We start from the raw sequence: 25,767 nt of genomic DNA, 5'->3' as shown, positions 1-25,767 counted from the left end.
TAGGAAAAGTCTTTTATAGCAAAAGTTTTGCTTTTGTGGATGAGGAAAAAATGTTACAAGAAATAGATCTACAATTATTTCAGCAATTATGTTTTTGCAAAACTCCTAATTCAAAAGTATTCATACCCTTTGATGCTATGATAGTATTGTCTACAAGCTGCTAGAAATTTCAATATGAATGCAGAACCTAATTCTAGAATTCTTAGAGTACAGAAGGGTTAGGCATAGGAGGATTGCTGTCATTACCAATAAGTCAATATGTGGAAAAGCTAAAGAGCTATCTTAGGCAGAAAATGATTTATTGTTATAAAGTGGGTGGAGGATACAAGAAGATTTCCAAGCATTTGAGTATCCCAATTTCAACTATTGTTTCTATTTCCAAGAAATACAAGACTTATGGTACTGTCACAACGCTCTTTCAGTCTGTAAGAAAAAGGTTATTTCACCAAGAACAAGTAGAAGAATTTTGAGGAAGGTTAATAACAGTCCAAGATTGACTGCCAAAGATATTCAAAGTGAATTTGCTACATGTGGGACTGGGGTTTCCATTTCAACCATAGGTCGAATATCGCATGGTGAAGGTCTCAATGGTCGCAGGCCAAGGAAAAAGCCACTCTTAGGAAAACGTCACAAGGACAATTGTTTTAAAGTTTTCAAACAGCATCTGAATGATGGATATGAGTTCCGGTCAAAGGTTTTGTGGAGTGATGAAACAAAAATTGAGCTATTTGGTCACACTGATAGACGTCTGTTTGGAGAAAGTCTGGTGAGGTGTACAAAGAAAAGAACACCATACCTACGTAAAACATGGAGGTGGTAATATCCTTCTACGGGGCTTTTTTTGGCACAGGAAATTTAGTTCCAATATATGGTAAAATGGATTCCATTACATACCAAAAGGTATTAGCCAATTATCTAAAACCCTCTGCTACAAAACCTGGTTTAAAGCTCAGTTGGAAATTCCAACACAACAGTGATCCAAAGCACACATCAAAATCTACTTCAGGTGGCTAAAGAATAATAAAACCCAGGTTCTGGAATGGCCTAGTCAAAGTCCTGACCTAAATCCCATTTGAGTTTCCCGTTACAAAACCGTTTTTTAAACGCACACAAAAAGGTTCACAGAGTACCTTTTTAAACCACACTGAGAGCAAACATTTTCTTTAATTATATACCTGCCTGTTAATCACAAGAAGGTGGCATTCATTCTCAATTAGTCAGATGAACCTCATCCTGGCTGTCCTGTGACATTCTGGGGGATGTAGTCTTTTGGTCCCTCCTGGACTACATTTCTCTCCTTTTCTCCCTAGTCTGCCACCAATATATATTTTCCTAAAGTTAAGAAGTTTAGGTGATTGGTAGTTTTAACCCTTTGCAGTCCATTTGTTCAGTGCCTGTCAGGCTTGTCGGGTCTAATTTATTTTCACATGCGCTGTTTATTTTACACGAGCTGTTTTCATTTTTTTTTTTTTTTTCACAGTAAAACAGGTTTAAAAGACATTGCGTATCAACAGGACAATCCAGTACTCCATCTCCAGCCCCACCTGTTGTTTGCTGTATTTCACATAACTCTTCATAGTTGTGCATACTGATAAATCCTCTCCTGATCACTCGTTTTATCACCAAACTCCTCAATAATGCAATCCAAGTCATTTTTGTAAAATTATTATAACATCTCAAAAAGCTCTGCAAATGTCAGTGATATTCTTTGAGTGGCAGATGCAGAAGCAGCTATTTTGTTTGTTTATGTCCGTGTTAACTCTGTGGTGCAGGAGCTATGTGTATTGCTTAGATCCGCCCCTATTTATTTTTATTTATTTATTTATTTATTTATTTATTTATTTTTTTTGGGGGGGGGGGGGGTTCTCTCGGCCATTGAAAGGTTTTCTTGTCTTTTTCCAGAGAAAAAACTAGAGACCTGTGCTTGACGAAAGGGAAAATTGTAATGTCCGCAAAGGGTTAAGTGTATTTTCTCTGTGTGCTGATGCATATCTCATTGGCTTTGCTAATTAGAAACAGTTAGCTTGACATTAGTGCAGTGGGATTAAGATTAGTTTCTCTTTTAGAAATAGCTGGTTACAAATCACTTTTACTTTCTGGCAGTCTCGCCTGCTAACAAAATAATTTAGTTACAGGTAGATTAAGTGTTCCTTGGCAACCAAGCAATCAATCAAGTCAAATGAGACATTGCACTTTATTGTGGTTTTAACAATTAGAGGCAACAGTTTTACTGTAGCCAATTTTGTATATTTTTGACAAGCAGTTGGAAAGTATTGCATAAAGGTAGGGCCATTGGGGTTTGTTTTAACAGAACTGCTATTGAAAGGGGCATGTCAGAACAAAGTACCCAGCTGACAGACTCCTATTGTGGTAATTTCAAGAACACTTAGCTGCCCCCATTAAACACACTTCTCTCTGTACGTTCATATGCATGTAGCTCTTGTAATAATACATAGGGCACTGTACAACCCATTGCAATGAAACTTGAAATGGATGCTCTTAATTTCAGAATCGTATTATTTTACATGAATTGTGTATGCTGTGGATGTAGTTCATGGTGGTCTACTCATCGCGATTCAATTTGTATTTATAGTGGTGGCAGTAATGTGTTTTTTACATGACATATTAAAGATAAACTGTTAATGCAGGTTTTGAACGCTAATCAGGAATTCACATGGTCTTGCTCTGAAAGTTGTCTTTCTATAGAATTAGCACAATCCTGAAAGGGTCAAAGTAAAAATTCAGGTCTTTCTTTGCAAGAATTTAAATCTGACTGACTTGATATAACACCGTGTAACAAATTATTATTTATTTTATTTTTTTGTTCCTGGGGTAGAAAAACTACTCGCTTCTAAATCTTTTGTAGTCATTTTTGTATTACTTTAGTATAAATACTTGTTCATTTGGATTCATATGTTGTTTTTTTCTGACTATGTGAATGAAGAGACACAAAAGCGCCCGTTTTCTCATTGGAAATAGTGATATTTTGAAATTTACCTGTCCTGGTCACAAAAGCAAAGTTTGTGGGGAATAATAGCCATTTTCTATACTTTTGAGGCATAAGCAATTAGGAAATAACACTTACTACCCAGGAACAAAAATTGTGTTACATAGTGTAATCAGTGCCCTGACATCTGACCCCAATCAGGAACTTCAGAAATAATGAGAGATTTTTTATCACTGAGCAGGTCTAGGTCAGGTTTTCAAAGCAATTTGAAAGTATAATTCATACCACTAATTGGGCAAGGTTAACAGGTGTATTTCTTCTTTCAGAAAATATGGTGCTTTTTATATTTTCTAGTAAAAGACTGAAGATAGCTTCTAATATGAGTTATAATGAAAAACTGGCCATCTGCTTTTATAAGAGCCAATTGGATTAAACCCTTGTAAAATATTAAACAGAATTTCCTCCTTTCCAGGGCAAGCCCGACCTGAACACTGCACTACCGATCAGGCAAACTGCCTCCATTTTCAAGCAGCCAGTTACCAAAGTCACCAACCACCCTAGTAACAAAGTAAAGTCGGATCCTCAGCGAGCGATCGAGCAGCCACGACAGGTAAGAGCGCAATGAATAGATGAACCAGACCCCCGGAAACTAATGCTGAACTGAAATGAATTTGTATCTTTATACACCTATTGTCCTTTGCAAATTTCATCAACCTTTCATTCCCACAACATTTCTAAATGCCTCAAATGGTGGGTGACCCATGATGCCCCATTTTCATCTCTAGCATAACACTGCTTGAACAAGCTCATAGCCATTTTCAGAACAGAAATGGATAAAACTTGAGCGTCACCTCACCAGTCACACACAGATCCACCGATCATGTGCAGTAGAAGCAAAACCAATAGAAGTGAGGTGCAGTGTTTTTTTTTTATTACTTCCCCATAACAGGCATGTTTTATGTCAAGGACAAAGATCTGGAAGCTAGCATCATGTTGAGGAAGGAGGTTTAGATCCTCATCCTGTTGATTTAGCTCTTACAGTGGCGCCTCACCAAGAAGTGAACAAATCAATTACCACTATAATTATGGGAAGAATGCTTTACGTTTTTTGCGACACAGGTGGCAAATAACAATTGTGACTTCTTGTAATCACATAAGTGTTGCAGGCTTTAATTTATTTTAAATCTAGACTGTGATTTGGGATGAAGTCAAGCACAGCTGCAGAATACTGTATTTCCTTCAATTTAAGACGCAGCCCAAATTTCCCACCCTCAATTTTTTTGAGGAAAAAATAAAACCTCAAATATGTATTTACAAAAATACAACCTCAGTTACGCATATGGAGGCAGTTTGTGGCCATCTGCTATCACACAAAGCATTACAGTTATGTGCTGCTTCTCATTTCCAGTCGTGATTTTACTCGCACCTGTTTTTCTCCCAATTTATGAACTGTGGTATTGCTTGGCATTTCTGATCTGTCCAAGCTGGTACTGTTTGCCAGAAACACTGAAATTGTAAAAGCTTCTCTTTTGAATTCCCCAGGATGTTGATGATGCTTATTTGAAAATGGCTGCCTGTATGTCATGGCTGATTCAAGATCGGGCAGTAACGCTTTGTTTCGTCTTGTCTTGGCAGTCAGTCATGCTGCTGCTTGTGTATTCGGGTAGTGACGCTTTGTTTCGTCTTGTTTCGGCAGTCAGTCATGTTGCTGTATTTTAATACACACATCATTACTGTAGTCATTTAAGACACAGGCTATTTTTGAGAAGCTCGAATGAATACTGTAGTTGTGTACACACGCACAATGTGCGCCAAAGGATTTTGTTGGGAACCAAAGATTTTCTTCTAGCTATATATATTTTTTTGGAACTGAAAGGAATGTTCTCATGTCCACATCAGCATCAGTAGCCATTGCGGCCGCACCCCCTACTCCAGTTGTGCCTTTAGAACTGAACATGCTAAAATATACAGCTGTCAAGAAACCGTTTCCTTAGCTTAACCTTGCTGCATTATGCCATGGAGATGTAAGACAGCCACAGAAAATAATTTTAAAACTGGTTTAGAGGTGTGTTTAAATAAATATAATCTACAGCACTGAGCCTTTTGCTTGTTTCTATAGCTAGACTGATGTTTATAGTGTTTCCAACAGAGAGGATTTAAAAAAAAAATAATAATAATAATTTAATTAACGCTGTGTGTTTTTTGTCTACTTACCCATGTGAACTCAATTGCATAGTGTTGGAAGTTACAGCAAATTTGTGAGTATCTTTCTTTTAACAGTTTTTTGGTAAAATCATTTTTTATAATAAAAATGCCACATACAAGTCATCAGAGGATGAAGTGTGATTACTGCAAAAAATAAATTAGCTTTTTAATCCTACAAAGGTTAATCATGAATTTTTTCCATTTACGGATCCCATATGTTTTCAATACATTAAGTGACATTGGACCAGAATCATAAAACTTACAGTGGCTCTCAAAAGTATTCACCCCCCTTGGACTTTTACACACTTTTTATTCTGGTACAACATGGAATCAGAATGGATTTAATTAGGAGTTTTTGCCACTGATCATCACAAAAAAGTCCATAATGTCAAAGTGAAAAATAAAATCTACAAATTATTCTAAATTAATTACAAATACAAAACAGAAAATAATTGAAGCTATAAGTATTCACTCCCTTGAGTCAATATTTGGTAGAGGCACCTTTGGCAGCAAATACAGCCATCAGATAAGTTTGGATAAGTCTCTACCAGCTTTGCACATCTGGACACTGCAATTTTGCCCATTCTTCTTTGCAAAATTGCTCAAGATCCGTCAAGTTGGATGGGGACCTTTGGTGAACATCAATTTTCAACTCTTTCCACATATTTTCAATTGGATTGAGGTCCGGGCTTTGACTGGGCCACTCCAGGACATTGACCTTTTTGTTTTAAGCCACTCCCGTGTGGCTTTGGCTGTATGTTTGGGGTCATGTCCTGCTGAAAGATGAATCTTCTATCAAGTTCCAGGTCTCTTGCAGACTTCAGCAGGTTTTCCTCCAGAATTTCTCTGTACTTTGCTGCATCCATTTTGCCCTCTATCTTCACAAGCTTTCCAGGCCCTGACACAGAGAAGCATACCCATAGCATGATGCTGCCACCACAGTGCTTCACGGTAGGGATGGAGTTCTCAGGATGATGTGCAATGTTAGGCTTGCACCAAACATAGTGCTTCGCGATGAGGCCAAAAAGCTCTCTTTTGGTCTCATCAGACCATACAATCTTCTTCCACTTAGTCTCTGAGTCTCCCACATCCTTTCTGGCAAACTCTAGCTGAGATTTCATGTGTTTTTTTCAACAATGGCTTTCTTTTTGCCACTCCCATAAAGGCCAGTTTTGTAAAGCACCCAGGCTATTGTTGCCGTATGCACAGTGTCTCCTAACTCAGCCGTGGAAGACTGTAACTCCTTTAGAGTTGCCATAGGCCTCTTGGTGGCCTCCCTGACTGGTGCCCTTCTCGCCCAGATACTCCGGTTTTTGAGGACAGCCTGTTCTAGACAGATTCATAGTTGTGCCATATTCTCTCCATTTCTTAATAGTGGACTTTGCTGTGTTCTGGGGGATATTCAATGCCTTGGAAATGTTCTTATGTCTTACCCCTGATTGGTGTATTTGAAGAACCTTATTCCGGATTTGCTTTGAATGTTCCTTCATGATGTAGTTTTTGTTAGGATATGTACTAACCAACTGTGGGATCTCCCAGAGACAGGTGTATTTAACCTGAAATCATGTGAAACACCTTAATTGCACACAGGTGGACTCCACTCCATTCAACTAATTATGTGGCTTCTAAATTGATTGCACCAGAGCTTATTTAGGTGTGTCATAGCAAATGGGGTGAATACTTATGCAATCAATTATTGTCTGTTTTATATTTGTAATTAATTTAGAACAATTTGTAGATTTTATTTTTCACTTTGACATCATGGACTTTTTTGTATTGATCAGTGGCAAAACTCCTAATTAAATCCATTTTGATTCCATGTTGTAACACGATTACAGTAGTATATGTATTGTACATTTTAAACATGTGCTGTATTCTGCATTTGTATCAAAGCAGGATATATTGAGTTAACGTTATAAAACTATCAAGTTTTATTTATGTTTTAAGAACAGTCAGACATCAACCATGACAACAAACACAACCTCTTGCTCTTACACTTTTTGCACTGTCACTTAACTGTAATACTTTGTACACAATCATCATGTGCATTAGGGGCTTTTCCTTCACGCCTGCGCTTACGGCAGCTATTTCAATTCCGCCTTCATATTCAGTTGACTGGGACTTGGTTCTGAGAAGCCCCTGGATTTTGACAGTCTCAGATAATCTGTAATTTTTCTTTAGTGAGAGACTTCTTGGCATTTTGTCTGTTTTAAGCAGAGGATGTGATGTCACAATGTCACACATGTTGCTCTTATGTGGCAGCTATGTTGCTGTTACCGAGTGGATAATTCAATGTAGGGAAAGTGTTCCCAGGGAAAGTGTTGCTTGTAAGCGCGGTTGCTCTTAAACAAGCGTTTACTGTATAATTATTTAGTTGGGTTAAATAGCCATGATACTTCCATTCTTGTCAACTCATGTTACAGTATGTAACATTTTTTTTTATAAATCCCGAAGATTTTGGACATTATGCGACACCTGACATCAATCATTTATTTTTTGGTCTGAACTTCCATACGTGACTTTTTAAATCAATCAAATCTCTAGAATCTGACCTCCTCATTACTGTAACATCCCCAAAAGTCCCATCTCTTTGTTTACCAGACTTTTTCATTTTTACTTTTTTTTTTTAATTATTATTTTGCTTTTTTCTGTTTGTACAGTGCCCATTGCCAGCTATAAAAAAAAAAGTGAAAAAAAAAAGATTTTCTCCACGCTGAAATTGAGGTCAATACAACGTGGTGTTTTGTTAACCTGTTCTGGATCTTTTGTACACTACAGGGCTTTATCTGACTAGAAACTGGTTTTCCACAGATAACTAGCAGGTGTCTCGCGATGAAGATCGGGTCATTATAAAAGGCCATGTTCTAAATAAATACTACACTTCACAATTTGATCAAACAGGAAATCTAAACTAAAGCCAACTAATTGTGTTCAGTGCTGTACTTGAAGTTGAGTGGGATTAGTACTTACAAGAAAGGGCTGTATGGAAGCTCATGATGCACACAAATGCTACTGTGTTTTCTGTTAGTGATATCCTCTAATTATTGCATTCACTGAGATGAAGACAGCTGTACCAGTGATAGTAGCCGTGACATGCATGACTGCAGTTAGCTATACATTGTTCACTTATCTTTCATTTTCAGTGCTGCTAAAATATTTTGTTTGGATACATACATTCGTGCCCCTTTGATTTTTTTGATGAGCTGGAGAGAGAAGTTTCTATAAGTACAGTAAAACTCAGATGGAAGAAGCATTCTCCTTGTGGTAAAAAAAAAAAAAAAAAAAAAAAAAAAAAAACAGCTGGATAACTTGGTTTAGACTTTTGGCTGAAAGGTGTTGTGTGTGTTTTTTTGTTTTTTTTCTGCAGCAAGTGATCAGTATTTTCTAGGGGCTCATGCAGTTACAGTATTTTTCCAGCAGAGGTTCCCATGCTCACACACATGAAACAGTGGAATATTACTTTGAAACATTTCCTAATTTTCCAAAGCACAAAATGTAGCAGAGGGTCAGTTACTCTGTACCTTTCGATTTTAAACTAAGTTAGCACTTTTAAGTCGATTTGCTGCTTGCTGCATTTGAGTGCTAATCTTTTTATGGAGTTTAATATGAGTCCTTTAGAGATACAGATAATGGGATGTAAAGGTAATTGCAGTAAGTTTTGCATTTACTGCTGTTATTATCTTTGGCCTGCAGCTTGTTGGGTATCATTTTTCTGATGGTGATAAATAATTAGGGCTCTTCGGTATGTTCTTTTTCTTAAGCAGTAGTGGGTTGCTTAACATTTAACCAGGTAACAATGTTCAGTTTTCTGTGGATAGAATTTATGTATGGGCTTAGGCTGTTTGTATGGGGATTCACAATACTGTCGAGCCTTTTATGTGTACAATAGATGTCATTATTATTTTAAAGTCTTGAACATTTTGAAACCTAAATAAAACTTGGAAATGAGAGATTATGGATCACCATTTTATTTTTATTTACCAGTCCTCCATGAAATGTTTTGATTTAATACAGAACCAGTACAGATTCAGGAGGCAGTTTTGTTTATGTTGGGCAGCATGGATTTGAGGTTAGAAGAGTTTAAGCAAAGGTTTAAATTGAAGATTTAAATAAATCATTTTAAACAACTCAAAAAAATATTGTTTACTTTTATGTGGCTTGTGACGCATCTCACAGAGGAAGCAATAAGCTCCCTGGAACAGTACGTTGTTTCATTATTTTTGTTGTCAGCAAGGCTCTAAACTACTAATCCTTTACGTTCAGTATTGGAAGACATTTAAATAAGTAACTGCATTATAAATACATTTGTAATAATGGTAGAAGCACATTTTCAGTTATACTTATACCTAAAACCACCTCCAGCAGTAGTTATGATAGTTACATTTTAAACAACATCAGTATTAAAATGAAAGACAAACTATCGCATACAACTCCAAGTTTTATTCAAGCAAACTGTAAATTAATTACTTTTTGTTTTAAAATTTAATAGTAATTTAACATGTTTCTCTTGTGTGTGTGTCACTCGCAGTACAGAATCCAGGTTGAGCTGCTGCAGCCTGCAGCTTTGCCCCTTTCTGATCAAAATGTTTCTGCTGAAGCGCTTTGGGGCTTCAAGATGAAATCTCTCCTACTGATATTTTCCCCGGTGCATTTCTTGTACAAAAAACGAAGGAATTGATGGCTGCCAGGTCCAGTAGAGATATAAAGCTTGTATATAAAAAAAATGGAATGTTGTAGTTTATATTTAAAATAAAAACGTGTTGTCAAAGACAGTCAAAATGACTGCTTTGGCGTTTTCCTTATTTTTGTGATCCTGCATTTCAGATGGCGTCAGGGTATTTGGTACATTTATTTAGGAAAAGTCATAAACGGACAACCTCGTAACTTTCAGACACAGTCAAAATGACTGCTGTGGTGGTTCTAGTGTTAATAGGCACACTAATTGATAGATACTTTTATGTACAGTAAGTTTAGATTTAATTACACTATTAGCCATTCATTAAAATCAATAAAGTGATCATGTAAATACAATTTGTAAACACACAATGTGTACAGGTAGTAATTGTTATGCAGATCTTTGATTTATTTGTGTATTAGGAGAAACCTGAATGAGAATTCCAATTGAAAAGTAAGCATTGAATATGTCTTGTTTATGATTTGATAAGCAAGTAAGCCAAATATATTGTCTAGGTGTTGCAAATTGCTGAGTATTTAGAAATGAAAATACAGCTGTTTGTTCATTTTTTTTTTTTTACATTGTTGTAAATTCCATCAACAATTGTCACTGAACTAATAAGTACTGCCAACAATACCATCTACTGTATATAGTATTACCTGTCTGAACTTTGATTAGGAGATTGGTTTCTAATTGCACCAAGGTATTCATGTATTTCAGATAAAGGGAATTCTCATATACCCATGTGTAACAGAGACAGAATGATTCTTGGTGATAAATCTCCCTCCTGACCTGTGAGGACACAGTGTAAATGGAACAGAGTGCCCTGGACTGGATGACCTGACGATTCATTCCCAGGGTTAAGTGGAAGTTGGCCATCTAGAAAGGGGGCAGAGCTGTGGTAAATTAAGTCATCGCTCCAGAGGGAAAGCGATGTGGCAGCCATGGATTGGAGGAGAAATGGCTGCACTCGCTAACCAAGGGGGCGTGACCTGAAGGTACAAAAGGTTAAGTGCGAACTGCTGAAGGATGAGTGTAAAATTACCGTGAGTGTTCTGTTTGTTTTGTCGGGTCTAAAAATCTACTTGTTTGTTATTAGACGACTAACACGATCCGGTGCTGTTGCTACAGGCAAGTATTAAAACCGGACGACACTGCACCATTGTACATGGATAAATTGTATTACACCATGAGCACGTTCTGGGCTTGAACGTGTGTGTCTTTGTCTATTTCTACTGTGTTTATTCATTTCGAACAGTGTCTTATTATTTTGGGACTGCAACCCCTTGTTTTGGAACAGTGCTATGCACATTGCTGTGTATTGCCTGGGATTATTCTTTGTGGTCGCCAGACCAGAATTTTCAAAATTAAACATATTGTTTGGACCATAAACTTTGTTTGTCTTCTGTTTCATAGTCACATCACCGCTACACCTGCGCACTGCAAACCACTTTGCCACACCATGTTAATACAAGCATTTGAGTACTAAAATATGACTTATTATTCAATCCCATGGGAAGAAAGTAGTTGGGTGAAGCAGATAACTGCTGTATACATGGTAAGCCTGCTGATCTTATCATGCTGAGGACATATTCATGAAACACCACTGATCTCCCGCAGGGTGTGAAGATTGATTTAATCACTATTGATTTTAAGGTGAAGGCAGTGTTAGTAGGATTCTTTTCAGGATACATGGGATTCTGGCATTTTACTTAATTTAAATTCACATGTAAGGGGGGAATTGTGGCTTATTCATGTTAAGATATAGAACCCTGACATACTGTAATTAAACACAGATTGTGTGTCTTTCCCTAATATTGTGCAGCACTGGCAATTTTTTACACTTGGCAAATATGCAGATTATTAAATTCAGCTAATTTCTTCCTCACCATGTGTGAGTTATTTCAGTAGGTTCCATTTTAAATTTTATAGAACAGCCTAGTAGTTTCTCAACTGATTATACGTTTAATCTTTTCTGCTTTCAAGTCCCACCACCCCCCTGCTGATTTGAGACTTCCAACTACAGAACATGTTTTTTGTGTTTTGAAGTGCTTGTGATAATCCAGCAGTTCTCAAACAGCAGACGGACAAATAATTAACTGTGATTGGTTGATTTTTCTGATGTATGATTTATAAGTGGGCCGTGATTTTATATAAAAAAGCAAAAATAAACAAACCTTGAGAACCCCTGTGCTAATCAATAGTGATGAGAGATTATCACTTTTACAAGTCGATTCTATATTTGTAAATAATCCTGATTTATCGATTTATTCAAATAAAGGGGGGGGGGGGGTCACAAAGATTCATGATTTTAAATGTTTCTTTATTTCTAATTAAAAACTTCAATAACTTTTTTTTCAACAGCACTTTTTCAAACCAACAAAACATACAGTATGTATATGTTGAAGTCACTACTAAAGCAGCATGACACACTCACACACACACACACACACACACACACACATATATATAAACAATACCTTTACATAAACTATTTTTAAGTAAAGAAAAAAGCACACACAATCTGACAAAGCACTCTCTTGCTCTCAACTGGCTGAAATTTTCTCTTAAGCTCTTTTGAATCCCTAACTCTCTAGGGTTGATGGTGATGATAATAATAATGTTACATGGCTAGAAGTTTATTAACTCATTGAATATAACCTAATACAAGAAAGAATGGCAACCTGAAACAAAATATTATAAAAATTGTCAGTAATTAATAATTAGTTATTTTTGTAATCTGTTGTTTCCGGTTTCAATATTAAATGAAATGCAATACAAACAATAGTAATTTGAAACATTTTTGTTTATTATTTAAAATATATATATATATATATATATATATATATTTATAAATAATTACTTTTATTAACCTGTCTTGCTGACTAAACTAAAATGTGAAAGTCCCAGTAAAACAATGCAATAATTTTGGGGAGCTCACTTATATTTATATGAACATCCATGAACCTTCGGTTTTGAGGGTGATTAATCTGACATGGACTGACCGTATATTTATATCGTTAACATACGTCGCTTTTCTGTTGCGGAACGAAATGTCATTCAATAATGGGATTGATAAATGTGTAAAGAAAATGCAAATAGTTTGTATTTTCAACATTCACACACCTTTCTCTGACAAGTATTCATAATGAAGAGTTCTGATACTATGCTACGCTCCCTGTATGTTTTTATTCGTGATGCCATTTTGTATGCATTATGGGAGCTTTACAGGAGGGTGGGTCTCGGTTCTTTCACTACAGATCCCAGAGTGAGAGCAGCTTCAGTGGTTCCCTGAAGCGAACCGCTGGAATTGAAAGTGGTTGAAATGTGAAAGTAACTTTTATGATGAGTGACCATAAAGAAAACGTGAAGTTTTATCGTATAATAATAGATGGAAATTGTGCAGTTTTGTTAAACGACTTCGAACGATTTCAGTGTTTAATTTAATAACCAGAAATTAACTGTATTTTTATTTAATGGCTCATCACTACTAATCAACAACATTTAAAGGGCTAGAGGTTTTTTTTTTTTTTTTTACTTCATTAATATACCTTTTGAGTTTTGCAGTGTGTTGACTGACTTCCTTAATATTGTAACCAAATGTATCTGAGGAGTTGCAAATCACAGTCCACATAATTCATTGGCATGTACCATGTACTGGCACTTTTGACAAGGCAATCATTTTCAGCTGTCGTTGAAAATGAACAAAGGTTATACTTTTTAAATATCTTAATATTTGTTTGAAATGTACTGCTACATGTTAACTCATTCAGTGAAAATGCTATTTTTCTTGACTTTAAGGCTGATTATAAAGCAAATCAATTGGCTTCTGTCACACAGCACTGGATATTGCAATGAAAGGTCACTTTGCTCATCACCAGATTCAGGCTGTTTTATTTAGAGTGTTACAGTAGCACATGCGTGATTCAGGTGGCTATGGAGATGCTGAAGAGAGGAAGGAGCATTGAGAAACCAGTCTATCATTTTTATTTTGTATTTTATTATTATTGAGTTGTAACTAATGGTTTCCCAGGAGATTGTTTTCTCAGTAAACACTGATATGATGAGAGGTCCAAATTACCATAGTAGCAATCTGGAGTTGCAGATGTGGAAAATTATTTCACTGTACAATAAGGATTTCAGATGGTTTTGTAAAAGCATAGAAAGCATGTATTTTAATCCCTTTTTTGTTTACCTGTGCATTGAATATGTGAAGGAAAATTAATATTTAAAAATGCAAAATACTGAAAGAATTTGGCAATATTACATTATTTAGTGTAGAATAACTTTAAAATTGACCTGCACTTATATTTTATAAAATACCAAATATGAACCATTCAAAGAGGCATTTACATTACATTCTTACATTCCCAGATCTTATCTAAGCTGAATGATCATGCACTAGAGAGCATAGTGTTTTCAGCTCAGCACATGAATTTTTGGGAAGACCGTTCAACAATTTTGTTTTGTTGTTTTTGTCAGTCAGCCTCAAAAGTGGTGCTATAAAGGGGACAGGAATCATTTTTATGTTTTAGGACTTTGGATACTGAAAGAGAAGAGAATAGTTGCCAGTTTATTTACAACCAATATTCCCATTTGTTCTGCAGATTGAGCCACACTGTTGGTAGGTTAGCTGGTTACACAGGCACCCACTTTACCCCTTGTGAGATCCTTCTGCTTTCTCGGGATTGTTGCGCAATAGTTACGCGCAACATTATCTAATGGATCACATGTAGAAGAAAACCTTGGAAATAATCCAGTTGAATCTGTAGTTTACATCTTGACACATTCTGTAATGGTTTTTAACATGGCACGTTAATCCTTGATTATAAACTGCTTTGTGTAAGTTGTCTCTACTGAAAGAAGAGCTCTTCGTAGGGACTGATCAAAGACAATCAAAGTGTATTTTGTGCAAGAGGCAAAAAAAAAAATTGAAAGAAATATAGAATGTGTCCAGGAGAAATCTGTTAAATGTAGAGAAAGGATGACTTGTTAATTCAGAAGCATTACATTCCCAGAGGTTGTCTAAGCTGAATGATCCTGCACTAAACAGAGTAGGAAATCTCAGGCTGCGAGTGTCTTAAGTTAATTGAGTATTGTAGATTCTAGAAATGGTGATAACTCTCCCTCCCGATTCCATCATGCTGTACAAACGAACAAGCCACCTTATTAGCTATACAAGCTGGGTCCTTAGCGTATCTGGCATAAGGAAAAGGTTTATTTAGGTTGAGGTAAAGCATCCAGGGATTTTAAAACTGAAAACAGTTTAGTCGGATGATGCTTGTAATTCAATACAATGAAAATATGGATTTGAATCAATGTTGTCAAATGTTCTGAAAAGATTTACTTGCCGTATTTGAAGACAATGAGGTCTGTTTTTTGTTATCTGAACACTGCATTCTTAAACAACTATATGAGTCTTGCTTTCCCCTGGTGGGATTTATTGTACAGCCAAGGTCCCATTAATGTCAGTGTCTTATTTAAAAATAGTTGTGCAGTAAGTGAGTTAACAAAAACGTGGGTGATTAAACAGGTCACTCTGGTCAACAGATGTCAGGTCAGTCTCTGATACTTGGTATCAGCAGTGGGAACACAAGATCAAATGTAATGATTACTTCACTGCATTTGTCTTTTAGTTCTCAAATGTATGAGTTTAAATAACAAGCAAGTGTTAAAGTTAAGTTTTATTCAGGGACTATTTGTATGTGACATTGACACCAAAAAGCATGTTTTTTTTTTGTTTTTTTTAATTAACATGGCACTTTAAAGTTATGTCTTTTTTTGAAGACTTATGGATTGCTTATGTACATTTATCAAAATATAATGTAAATTTATGTTTAACATCATCAAACATGTAATGCATGTAACAATCTCTATTTGCCTAGTTTGACATTTGTGCTGTTATACAAAAATACAGTTTGAACTGACTCATTTTTGGTTCTGAGACATCACAAAAGATTATTCTCTTAGTATTTACACATCTTGAAAGGGGTACTTTTTTATATAAATGTGTAACTTTATATGATGGACATTTCAGAAAATTAAAACCAGGAATAAGCTTTGATTTTTATATATTTGCAGTTGTAACATCCAGAACCAGAAATTCCCAACCTGTACTGTTTGTTTTTTTTGGTTTGTTTGTTTTTTTAAAACAAATTCCTTTGCATGTCAAACTGAATATTCTAATTAATGAAATAACTTCCAATGTCCTACATGTCGCAGGGATGGAAATAAGGCTGCTATTGCATAGCTGTTTCCAGGTGTTACTAAAAGCTCAGGTTTGTCTTAAACTGAGAGTAAAACAGGAATGGATTAAACTGCTGTGCACTGGGAGTCTTTTTGCAAGCTTGTATTCTCATTTTAATTTTCAGTGGAACCTGTAAATAACAAAATATTGTAAAATGTTTTATTTCACTCATCTTGAATATACCTACTGTATACTGCTTTAAATCACACACATTATACACAGTAGAATGCAAACCTTTGGGACCACTCCACTAACCGTAGTGCTAAAATTACTTTTGGGAGCTGTCAACAAACTGGATTATAAGCAAAATCTGCATTCTAAAGTGGAGTGCACAGATGCCTGAACTTGGGAAGAATGCAGTGAACAGCCATATATAATTAACAATAGTTAAAATATTTTCATAAATAAGTTAGTATTCCTCTCTTTAGTTGCATATTGTTACTCTCGTTGAATACTATAATAGATAACTTTTAAAGAAAAAAGAATGCATATTTTATTTATTTATTTGTTTATTTAGCAGCTGCCATTTATCCAAGTTTTAATAGTAAATAAGTTAAATAATGTTACCTCCCAGAGCAACAGAGACATGCTCTGCTTTTGTGTCTTGGCTACACCCACAACAGTCAATTAATAATTATTGATTGGTTGATTTAGCTTCAGTCTCAGATATGCAAGATATATTTAACAACAGATGATAATGGTTGTAATGTTGGATGCATACAACACACAGGGAATTAAGCTTTTTCTATTTGAATATGAATGAAAAGAAACACGTTGTATACTGTATGAAGAAAGCAAGATGCTGAAATTGCTTCTAAACAAAATAAACCTCTACTGTAGTGTTAACAGTAGAAACCTCAGAAAATAGTGAAATAAAAAAAAGTTGGGAATTGGTAAAACACTGGATTACAGTATTGATGAAAAGTATGGAAATCTAACACGCACTGCTGTGTGGGCATATCATATCTTGACATTAACTTGAACGGGGAGCAGACCATTATTTTGGATATAAATATCCTCTATTTAATGAACTTGTGTGTGTGTGTGTGTGTGCACGCGTTGTTTTTATTTATTTATTTTCAGTGTAATTGTTGACACCATATGCTATGTGAAACGTACATTTTGATGATCTGTAGCATCAAGAAGAAAACATAATGCCAACAACATATTGTATTTATTTTCAGTAAAATAACACATTGAAAGCGTTTATAACAAAAGCGTATTGAAAGCATATATAATTCAAGGTACATAACTGCATGTACAATGTCACAAATACCAAGGTTTTTTTCATGACTTTCACTGTTTTTGTCAAGCTTCTTAAATATACTTAAAGTAAAAATAATGCACGTATGTTTTCATGTGTGTGTGTAACAGACCAAATATTAAAAAAAAAAAAAAAAAAAAAAAAAAAGTTATCGTAATAAAATAACTTTTCATAATAAAGATAAACTTGAACAAATGTGACAGTACCTATTGGGGCCAAGTATTGGAGAATGACCCATCTACAAGAATCTAGGTTTTATTGTTTTTTTAAAACTTGGAGGAATGATGTAGACATGTTGGTAATGCTTTGGGCCATGGTTTACTTTTACTTCGAAATGTGAGATTTTAGTAGGAACACAGCATGTCTTTGACCTTTTTTATAGTAATAAGAAAAAAAAAATCCCATTTGTTCAGCACACTGTCGATATGAAGCCTTTTTCAGTGTCTTCGACCCCTTATATGCCCTTTTGTTAAATGTTCTATTCAGTGGCATGCAGTTTTCATTTAAGCCTTCCTTGGCTTCTGCCTCTTGCACACAAGTCAGTAGTTTAGTGGCAGGGTGCAAATGAAGAGAGAAGTCAATTTAGCATAACAATTTGGAAGTTGTATAGTACTTGCAAGTTTTATACAGGAACCAATATATCTAACTAACATTAAGAACACCGTTCATCTATCGAAGAAATGTAATTTGATTTCAGATCAATAATGGGTTATTGCACTCTCCCTTTTTATTGTTGAAAAAATCCCTTTGTGGAATATTGTCCTGTTTGTGTAATTAAATCTAAGAAGTCATAGTCATGGCTATGTGATTGGCTGGCCTTATTGACCCACACATCTGTTGTGTTGTCATCCAATTCTCAGCTTTCATACATGGGTCAGTTTTGATAACTAATGTTTTAACCTACTATATACAGTACCCCACAAGCCAGACAGAAGGCCTCCTGGAGGGTCAGTGAAAGGCACAATCAATCAGGAGAACAAGAACTCGCAGAAGGAGAAATATGAATGAAGGCGTGAACTCTTTACTAAAATCTTTTCACAGTCAGTTGAGTAAGGGTACCTGCTGAGTTGGAATAGCTTCACAGCTAATGGCTATGGAATCCATTTTAAAGGAATAAATGGCATATACCTACTGGCCGACTGTTTGTTTGTTTCAAAAGCTTTTAGGTCATGCTGTACAGATAAATGTCAGAGGAATCAAACGGGTAGAGAAGGTCCCACAAGAAAACACAAAAAAACAATACATTTGTTCACAATAGAACCAGACAAATAAACTCAAGATATATTTTAACACTTTGCAGTCAATTTATTCAGCGCTTGTCAGGCACGTTAGGTCAAATTTATTTTCACACGCGCTGTGTTAATTCCCCCCCCCCCCCCCCCCCCCCCCCCCCCCCCCCCCCCCCCCCCCCCCCCCCCCCCAGTGCATGGCAAAAGGACATAAGTACTGCATCTCCAGCCAAGCCCCACCCCTTGTTTGCTGTATTTTTCGCATACCTCTTTATAGATGTGCATACTGATAAATCCTCTCCTGGTCACTCGTTTTATCATGAAAATCCTCAATATTACGATCTAAGTCGTTATTTTATTACTATAACATCTCAAAAAGCTCTGCAAATGTCTCGTAGTCTTTGAGCGCTGGATGCGGAATCAGCTATCTCCTTTGTGCCCTTGTTATCTCTGTGTTGCGTGGGGCTACTTTATTGCTCAGATAGGGGCCGACATCGGACTGGAAACGGAAAATTGCAGTGTCAGACCTGGTCCGACATGGGACTGCAAAGGGTTAATATTGGATAAACGAAGGGGAAGCAATGCATGATGCTTGACTGTATAAATCATCAAATATACATGGGTGATGGAATTCCATCAAAATGATCATTCCTGTGATTCATGTAGAAATGCCAAAAAAATTGGGTCTACAGACGGCTAACCCATAATGCACAGGGGAGTCTTTTGCCGCTGTATTTTTTTTGCTCAGTGTATACACACTAGTATTCTATGTTTTGTTATGATTTTGCCTTTTTAAATGGTTTAAAATGGAATTAAAAAAAAAAAAAAAAGTCATTCAGAAGACACCAGAAGTCAGACATTTTAATAAAAATAATAATAAAAAAAAAACATAATAAAACACACACCCTCATGAGCATTGGCGTGACCATAGTCCGCATTACACAATTACATCTACCGTTGTGCATTTTGAGAGATTTTTGGACTTGAGTCTGAACCGGGTAGCTGTCATTGGAACCTGGTATTTCGATTCCGGTTACCAAACTATTTGAAAAAACATGTCTCTGTCAATGTGTGAGTGGAAAGGGGGATGAATAATAAACTCTGAAAACTGGAGGATACGTACAAATTAACCTAATTGTTCTGCTGCCAGCTTCCGATATCCCTCATGTAAACGTTTCACGGCTACATTAGCGTTACAACATATTTTTTTTTAATTTGTTTTGAGTAGCAGCTAGGGACGTTAGACTACTCTTATTTCCAATCATTTGAAGAAGAAAAAAAAAGTTTTGCAAGGGGTTTTCCACGAAAAATTACACTTTGTATCAAATATAAACTGATGAACATGAACTGCTAAATAAGCATCACATTCCTGTGAATGTCGAAAGTAGACATATGAAGTAAAATTAAACAACATTTACACAGATAATCACAAATAAACTAACATAAACGGGTTGGATCGCAATGACCAAAAGATCGCTCAATCCCTCATCCCCAGTAGCTGTATGCAGGTATGTTTTGACCCTTTTCATTCGTGAAAAGAACCTTTTTATTTGGCGTACTATAGCAACATTTGCATACGGTTAAAATGTGTTAGACAAATCCAAAAATTTTTATCTAACATTGCCTAATCATTTATTTCCAAGTAAATGCATGTTTAAGCAATGTAACATTTTAAAACAGAAATTCTAACAGTAAATTTCAACCAGAATCTTAAATATAATTTTCTGCTGATCCACTGTGAAAGACAACGATGAGTTCTAGGGCAGCTATACATTCTGGTACCATTCTAAAACTAGTACAGTGTGCTGCTGCTTTTGGTGTTTTTAAATTCTGCGAGAACTGCAATACCGAATACTATGGATAATTAAAGTAATGCTGTATTTACCCTGCTAAAGCAAAGGATCAGCTGTGTAAATTCCAGTAAAAACTGAAAACGCACGGCACAGCCCTGAGTTTTCAAATCTGTTACCTTTTCTTTAGAGCATACATGTATAAATGTTACCTGGCCATAAGCAATATTAGTAGTTTCTTCCTCAAGTCAATCCCTCCTTGCTGTTTCAGTTTCTTCCATTCAACACCTGCTGTGGCAAACGGGCACAGAGATTAAGCAGAGACTGTATATGATTTTTGCAGCTGAGGTTTTATAAAATATGTGAATTGGACATACATGCAAAAGCTTTGAGTAACATTTAAGAAACTATGTTTGTTACCTAGCCTCATGTGATTTATTAGGTAGATCCATCTGGTAAAATGACAAGTTTAATTTATTTTTTTCTACAAAGTCAAGTTCAAATTTGCTTCTGAAAGTGGTCCAAATGGCTCTGAATGCATCAGAGAGCATGTACAACCCCAGAGCCTCGGGGGGGGTCTAGGTGGCCCCCAGACCCCCAGCAAAAACATTGATTTTGCCCCAGGAGTCTGTCAAAATGATCAGTGGCTACTTTCACACAGTACTGTATGCATGCTGTAAAGTACAGGTGTGCTACTATGAAACTGATGGATTTTTTTTGTTTGTTTTCTTTTAACTGCAGCTTTTCTGGGAGAAGAGACTACAAGGTTTGACTGCGTCTGATGTAACTGAACAGATAATAAGAACCATGGAACTTCCAAAAGGTTTACAAGGTGGGCTTGTTTGTCTTAACTAGAGTAAACATCACACTTGATCTGGATCTTTTCATAGTTTATGGAGTGTTACTTAAACTCATTGATCTTTACCATTAGCAGTGTGATGACGGTGTTATAGACCTCTAAAACCAATTTATGGGAATTTTTATTTTGTTTCTGTACTGTTTTAGTCTTAAGTTAAATTCTACTTAACTGGTGTAAATCCACTTAACCCACAACCCTTGCAGATGTTGTAGTTGTATTAATTTCAATTCATCTCAGACAAATGTGTGCATATTCAATGAAGGTTATAAAATACACCCATTGCTCATTAGCAATCAAGGTGCACCTGAAAGCCTTAATGAGATGAGGTGCTTGTCATAACTTCCACAGTGGTCTATTGAGGGGGCTTTCATCCCTAATAATGAATAATGGAAAATGGGTTTCTTTCTGTGGGATATCTTGCGGCAGCTCTAAGTATGTAGCAAATTTCAGTTTATGACTAATGAGATTTTTTTTGTGTATTCCAAGTGACAAATAATATACCACCTAAAATGTTTTTAAAAAGTGTGTGCCTTGCTGGTCAAACAGTCTTTTCTACCAAAAGATCATAATGTCGCTGCTGTTTTTATGAGCCTAAAAATCTAGAATCTAATTACACGATTGTGTTAGTCATCAATTGAAACCCTGTCAAACAAGGTATGTGTGCAGTTCACTGTCTAAATAGTTGTGTAGGGTAAACAGGTGTATTTTGCTCATGTTATTCAGTTGGTGGTGATGTAAATTATGCTAGTCTCTAGATTATTTTTTTTTCAGGTGTTGGTCCAGGTAACACAGATGAGACCCTTTTATCTGCTATTGCAAGCGCTTTGCACACAAGTTCTGCACCAATCACGGGACAGCTGTCTGCAGCAGTGGAAAAGAACCCAGCTGTATGGCTCAACGTGACCCAGCCCCTCTGCAAAGCCTTTATGGTCACAGATGAGGACATTCGGTAAGACTCTCTGGAGCGGATGAGGACTGTTAAAGACAACTAAACATTTGAATTATTAAAATACAGTACACAATGTAATGGATGTTGGGAGAATTTTTTTGTGGTATTTACAGGTTGTATGTTATACATAGTTTCACAGTATAAAGTGTTACTAGTATTCTATACAGTATACTTTGTTTTTGGTAGAGTAGATAAACAGGTGCACATTATACAGTACAAGAGATGGACCTCAGTCATACACGTTGTACAGTATGCAGGGTGCACATTATACTCTCTTTGCTCATTTATTAATAGTTTCTTTAAAACCAGTGTCTGTCTGTCTCAAATGTGGAGCTTGATGCAGGGCTTTGAAAAGAGCCTGCATTACATGGTACATGAAGCTAAATAGCTTCCATACTACTGTATGGATACAGAAATGTATCAATCTGACAAGCCCCCTCAATAAATATAAATACATAATAAAACATTGACTGCACTTAGATTTAAAGCAGTGTTTTTGCTCAATACAGACCTACCACACAACCTGCCACCTGTCACACAACCAATTATCTTTAATTCTATATATACTATATTTTTTCATAGTTGTTTTTTTTTTTTAATTAATTTCCTAAGTGCTTAAGAACTGGAGTCTCTCCAGTGAGTAGTACATTTTATGTACCATATGTGCTTTTATGTTTCAATATGCAATTGGCAGTGCTTGTAAATGAGAGCTTAGAACATAAAAACACATACAGCTGGCACTCGAACATCAACAGCAATGCTTAGAGAATATCAAGGGGTAATAAAAGATAGACAGAGTTCAGCATCTTCTTCCCTCAAGATATGTTTTAATATCACGGCATGTTTCAAATCAAAAACCCTTTTTTTTCACTTTGCAGCTCAAGTGGAATTGTTCCAAATGAGTAAGGTCTGTAGTTTGTCATGCCTCCTGTGGCCGAGCGTGTGTATTTGTTAATTCAGCATATATTTGACAAACTAACGTTGCAGCTTTCGAACCCTTGTATCGAATCAATGAGTCGCTTGCCGAGGGCTGCAAAATGATATGTCGTTCATTAAATTATTGAGCCCCTTTAACGTTAGGGAGCATGGTATTCAGCTGCAGAATACCAACTTCCCTATTGTGTTTTACATGGTTCAGGGACAAGTACAAGCCCACTTTTTTATTGCATCTTTCAGATACACTTTTTTTAATTTATTTTTTATGCGATCAGATTGTCAGCCCCAGGGAAATGTATTCGTCCACACGAGGTGGATATAAAACCCTAATGAGACACGGATTGGGTGCACTGTAATAAAACGTTAACATTTAACAAAAAATAGTTCATTAGAAGGGGTAGTTGTATTAAAATATTAAGGGTTAACAATCAAGATTAGGAATCAAGAAGCTCATTATTAGGCAATGTTTTAGAACTAGACATTAGTTAATGTGTTATTTACTGAATAATTCTGTAAATCAGTTTAAGTAGATCAGGACAAATGCCCACAAGAGAGACATTTGAAAATGTTTACTTTATTGATCATGCAATATACAGAAATTATTAATAATGATCTCAAACCCGCTTGGTATGAGGGTCCACCACCTGGCCTGTTGGATAAGGCAGTAGACCCCCAATTGTTTCAAGCAGGTCGCCAATCCCTCTTTAATGCAAATTAAATACATAACATTTTGGAGATGATGATGATGATGATCGACCTGATGCAAGATTCATATGCTTTGAATGACAATCAACCAAGTTACTTGATCTGGAATCCCTTATCTGGAAGTGGACAATGCGGCTTTTATTCTGAAAGAATGATCAGAATATTTTTCTGCAGGAAATCCAAACATAGAAGGACCTGGAGGAGGAGGAAGAGGAATCAATGATGAGTGACACATGTACAGTTCTTTTGCTCAGGAACATTGGATCTGAAGGGGAGACAGTTGAAACAGATGGAAGGATAAAAGTTTCATACATGCTCACTATCAGATTTGACTTCGTCAAAGTTTTCTTTATTAGACAGTTTTGTCTAAATGGAAGAAGCAAGTATAGATTGAGCAAGACTGTATCATAGTATGCAAGTGCATTTGTGACTTTTATACTTTATTATTCTTCATAGTGTTGGATGGCCTGAAGAACACTTTGAGGAAGAACTGAATGCTATATGTGCCCACCTTTTATAGAATAAGAATGTTTGTGAAGGAAGTGTATGCAGATTATTAGGATTAAAGACCTGCAACAGTGAAAGTCGAAAGAAGAAAAAGGTATTGATTACACTACAGAATATTCATACAGCACTGATGATTGGAGTTGTAAGGGGATGGAATTGACAGTAAGTTATTGACATTACAGAGAAAATGATACAAGGAGAAAGATCAGGCTGCTTCCCTGTAGTTATTGTACATTTGTCATCCTCCTGGATTATGGGCCGCATGCAACCATATTTGGACCGTGAGGGAGTGAAGAGAACTGGAGCAAAATTTATTTGGACCAATGAGGTACACATTGATGATGGTGGTGATGAAGCTGTGGGAAATGGAGAGACTTGGGGCATGACAGAGTGGCATGAGAAGAGGACGCACAGACTGAACATGTCAGAAGCCCCAGCTGATGGAATAAGTGGTACCATTTTAAACTAGTACATGTGTGAAAAAGGTGGTTTGAGTTACTTGAATATGGCAGTATTAACATTTGAATGGGTGATGATTGATGATACAAATTAATCTTTTAAATCCTGTTTGAAAACTATATTTGTTTGGGTCTGTTTATTTGTAGCTGGATTATATATTAGACTTTTGTAAAGTGCCCTGGAATGCTTGCATGAGAACTCGATAGATGTTAAATTTGTGGTGGTGGTGGTGTCGTCATTGTCGTTATGTTATGTTTGCTTTCATTTTTTATATATATATATATATATATATATATATATATATATATATATATATATATATATATATATATATATACACACACACACACACATACATTTCCTATTGAAAGTCTACACCCCTTTCAAAATGTTCACCTTTTGTTGCCTTATAGCCTGGAATTAAAATAGTTTTTTTTTTTTTTTAAATAGCTTTTTTTTTTCTTCCCTATTTATCTACACATCTTCCCCCACAACTTCCAAGTGAAAAAAATATTCTGGAAATCTGTAGAAAATTAATTAAATAAAAACTGAAATGGCTTGGATAAGTGTCTTCCCCCCTTCTAATAGCAAATCTAAATTAGCTCAGGTGTAACCAATCGCCTTCAAAATCACACACCAAGTTAAGTGGCCTCCACCGGTGTTAAATTGTAGTGATTCAAATGATTTCAGGATAAATTCGGCAGTTCCTGTAGGTTCCCTCTGCTGGATAGTGCATTTCAAAGCAAAGACTCAACCATGAGCACCAAGGAGCTTTCAAAAGAACTCCAGGACAAAGTTGTTGAAAGGCACAGGTCAGGGGATGGGTATTAAAATTTTTTATTTTTTCAAAGGCCAAAGGCCTTGAATATCCCTTGGAGCACTGTCAAGATGATTATTAAGATGTGGAAGATGTATGGCACCTCCAAGACCCTGCCTAGATCAGGCTATCCCTCCAAACTGGATGACCGAGCAAGAAGGAGAGTGATCAGAGAGGC

At 36.1% G+C, this 25,767-nt stretch overlaps 1 protein-coding gene across 2 annotated transcripts in view; it reads left to right on the top strand.

The window, feature by feature from the left end:
* Nucleotides 1-25,767, top strand: part of LOC121317912 (methyl-CpG-binding domain protein 2-like) — a 65,409-nt gene that overhangs the window by 25,457 nt on the left and 14,185 nt on the right. For both annotated transcript variants that reach the window (XM_041254010.1, XM_041254018.1), the window contains 3 exons: nucleotides 3,420-3,557; nucleotides 21,099-21,189; nucleotides 21,988-22,165. In XM_041254010.1, the coding sequence (XP_041109944.1) occupies nucleotides 3,420-3,557; nucleotides 21,099-21,189; nucleotides 21,988-22,165 (407 nt within the window). The remainder of the gene's footprint in view (nucleotides 1-3,419; nucleotides 3,558-21,098; nucleotides 21,190-21,987; nucleotides 22,166-25,767) is intronic.

Source organism: Polyodon spathula, chromosome 1 (assembly GCF_017654505.1).
Source record: "Polyodon spathula isolate WHYD16114869_AA chromosome 1, ASM1765450v1, whole genome shotgun sequence".
Taxonomy (NCBI): domain Eukaryota; kingdom Metazoa; phylum Chordata; class Actinopteri; order Acipenseriformes; family Polyodontidae; genus Polyodon; species Polyodon spathula.
Note: the sequence above shows the minus strand (reverse complement) of the source record. Positions and strands in the feature narration are given on the sequence as shown.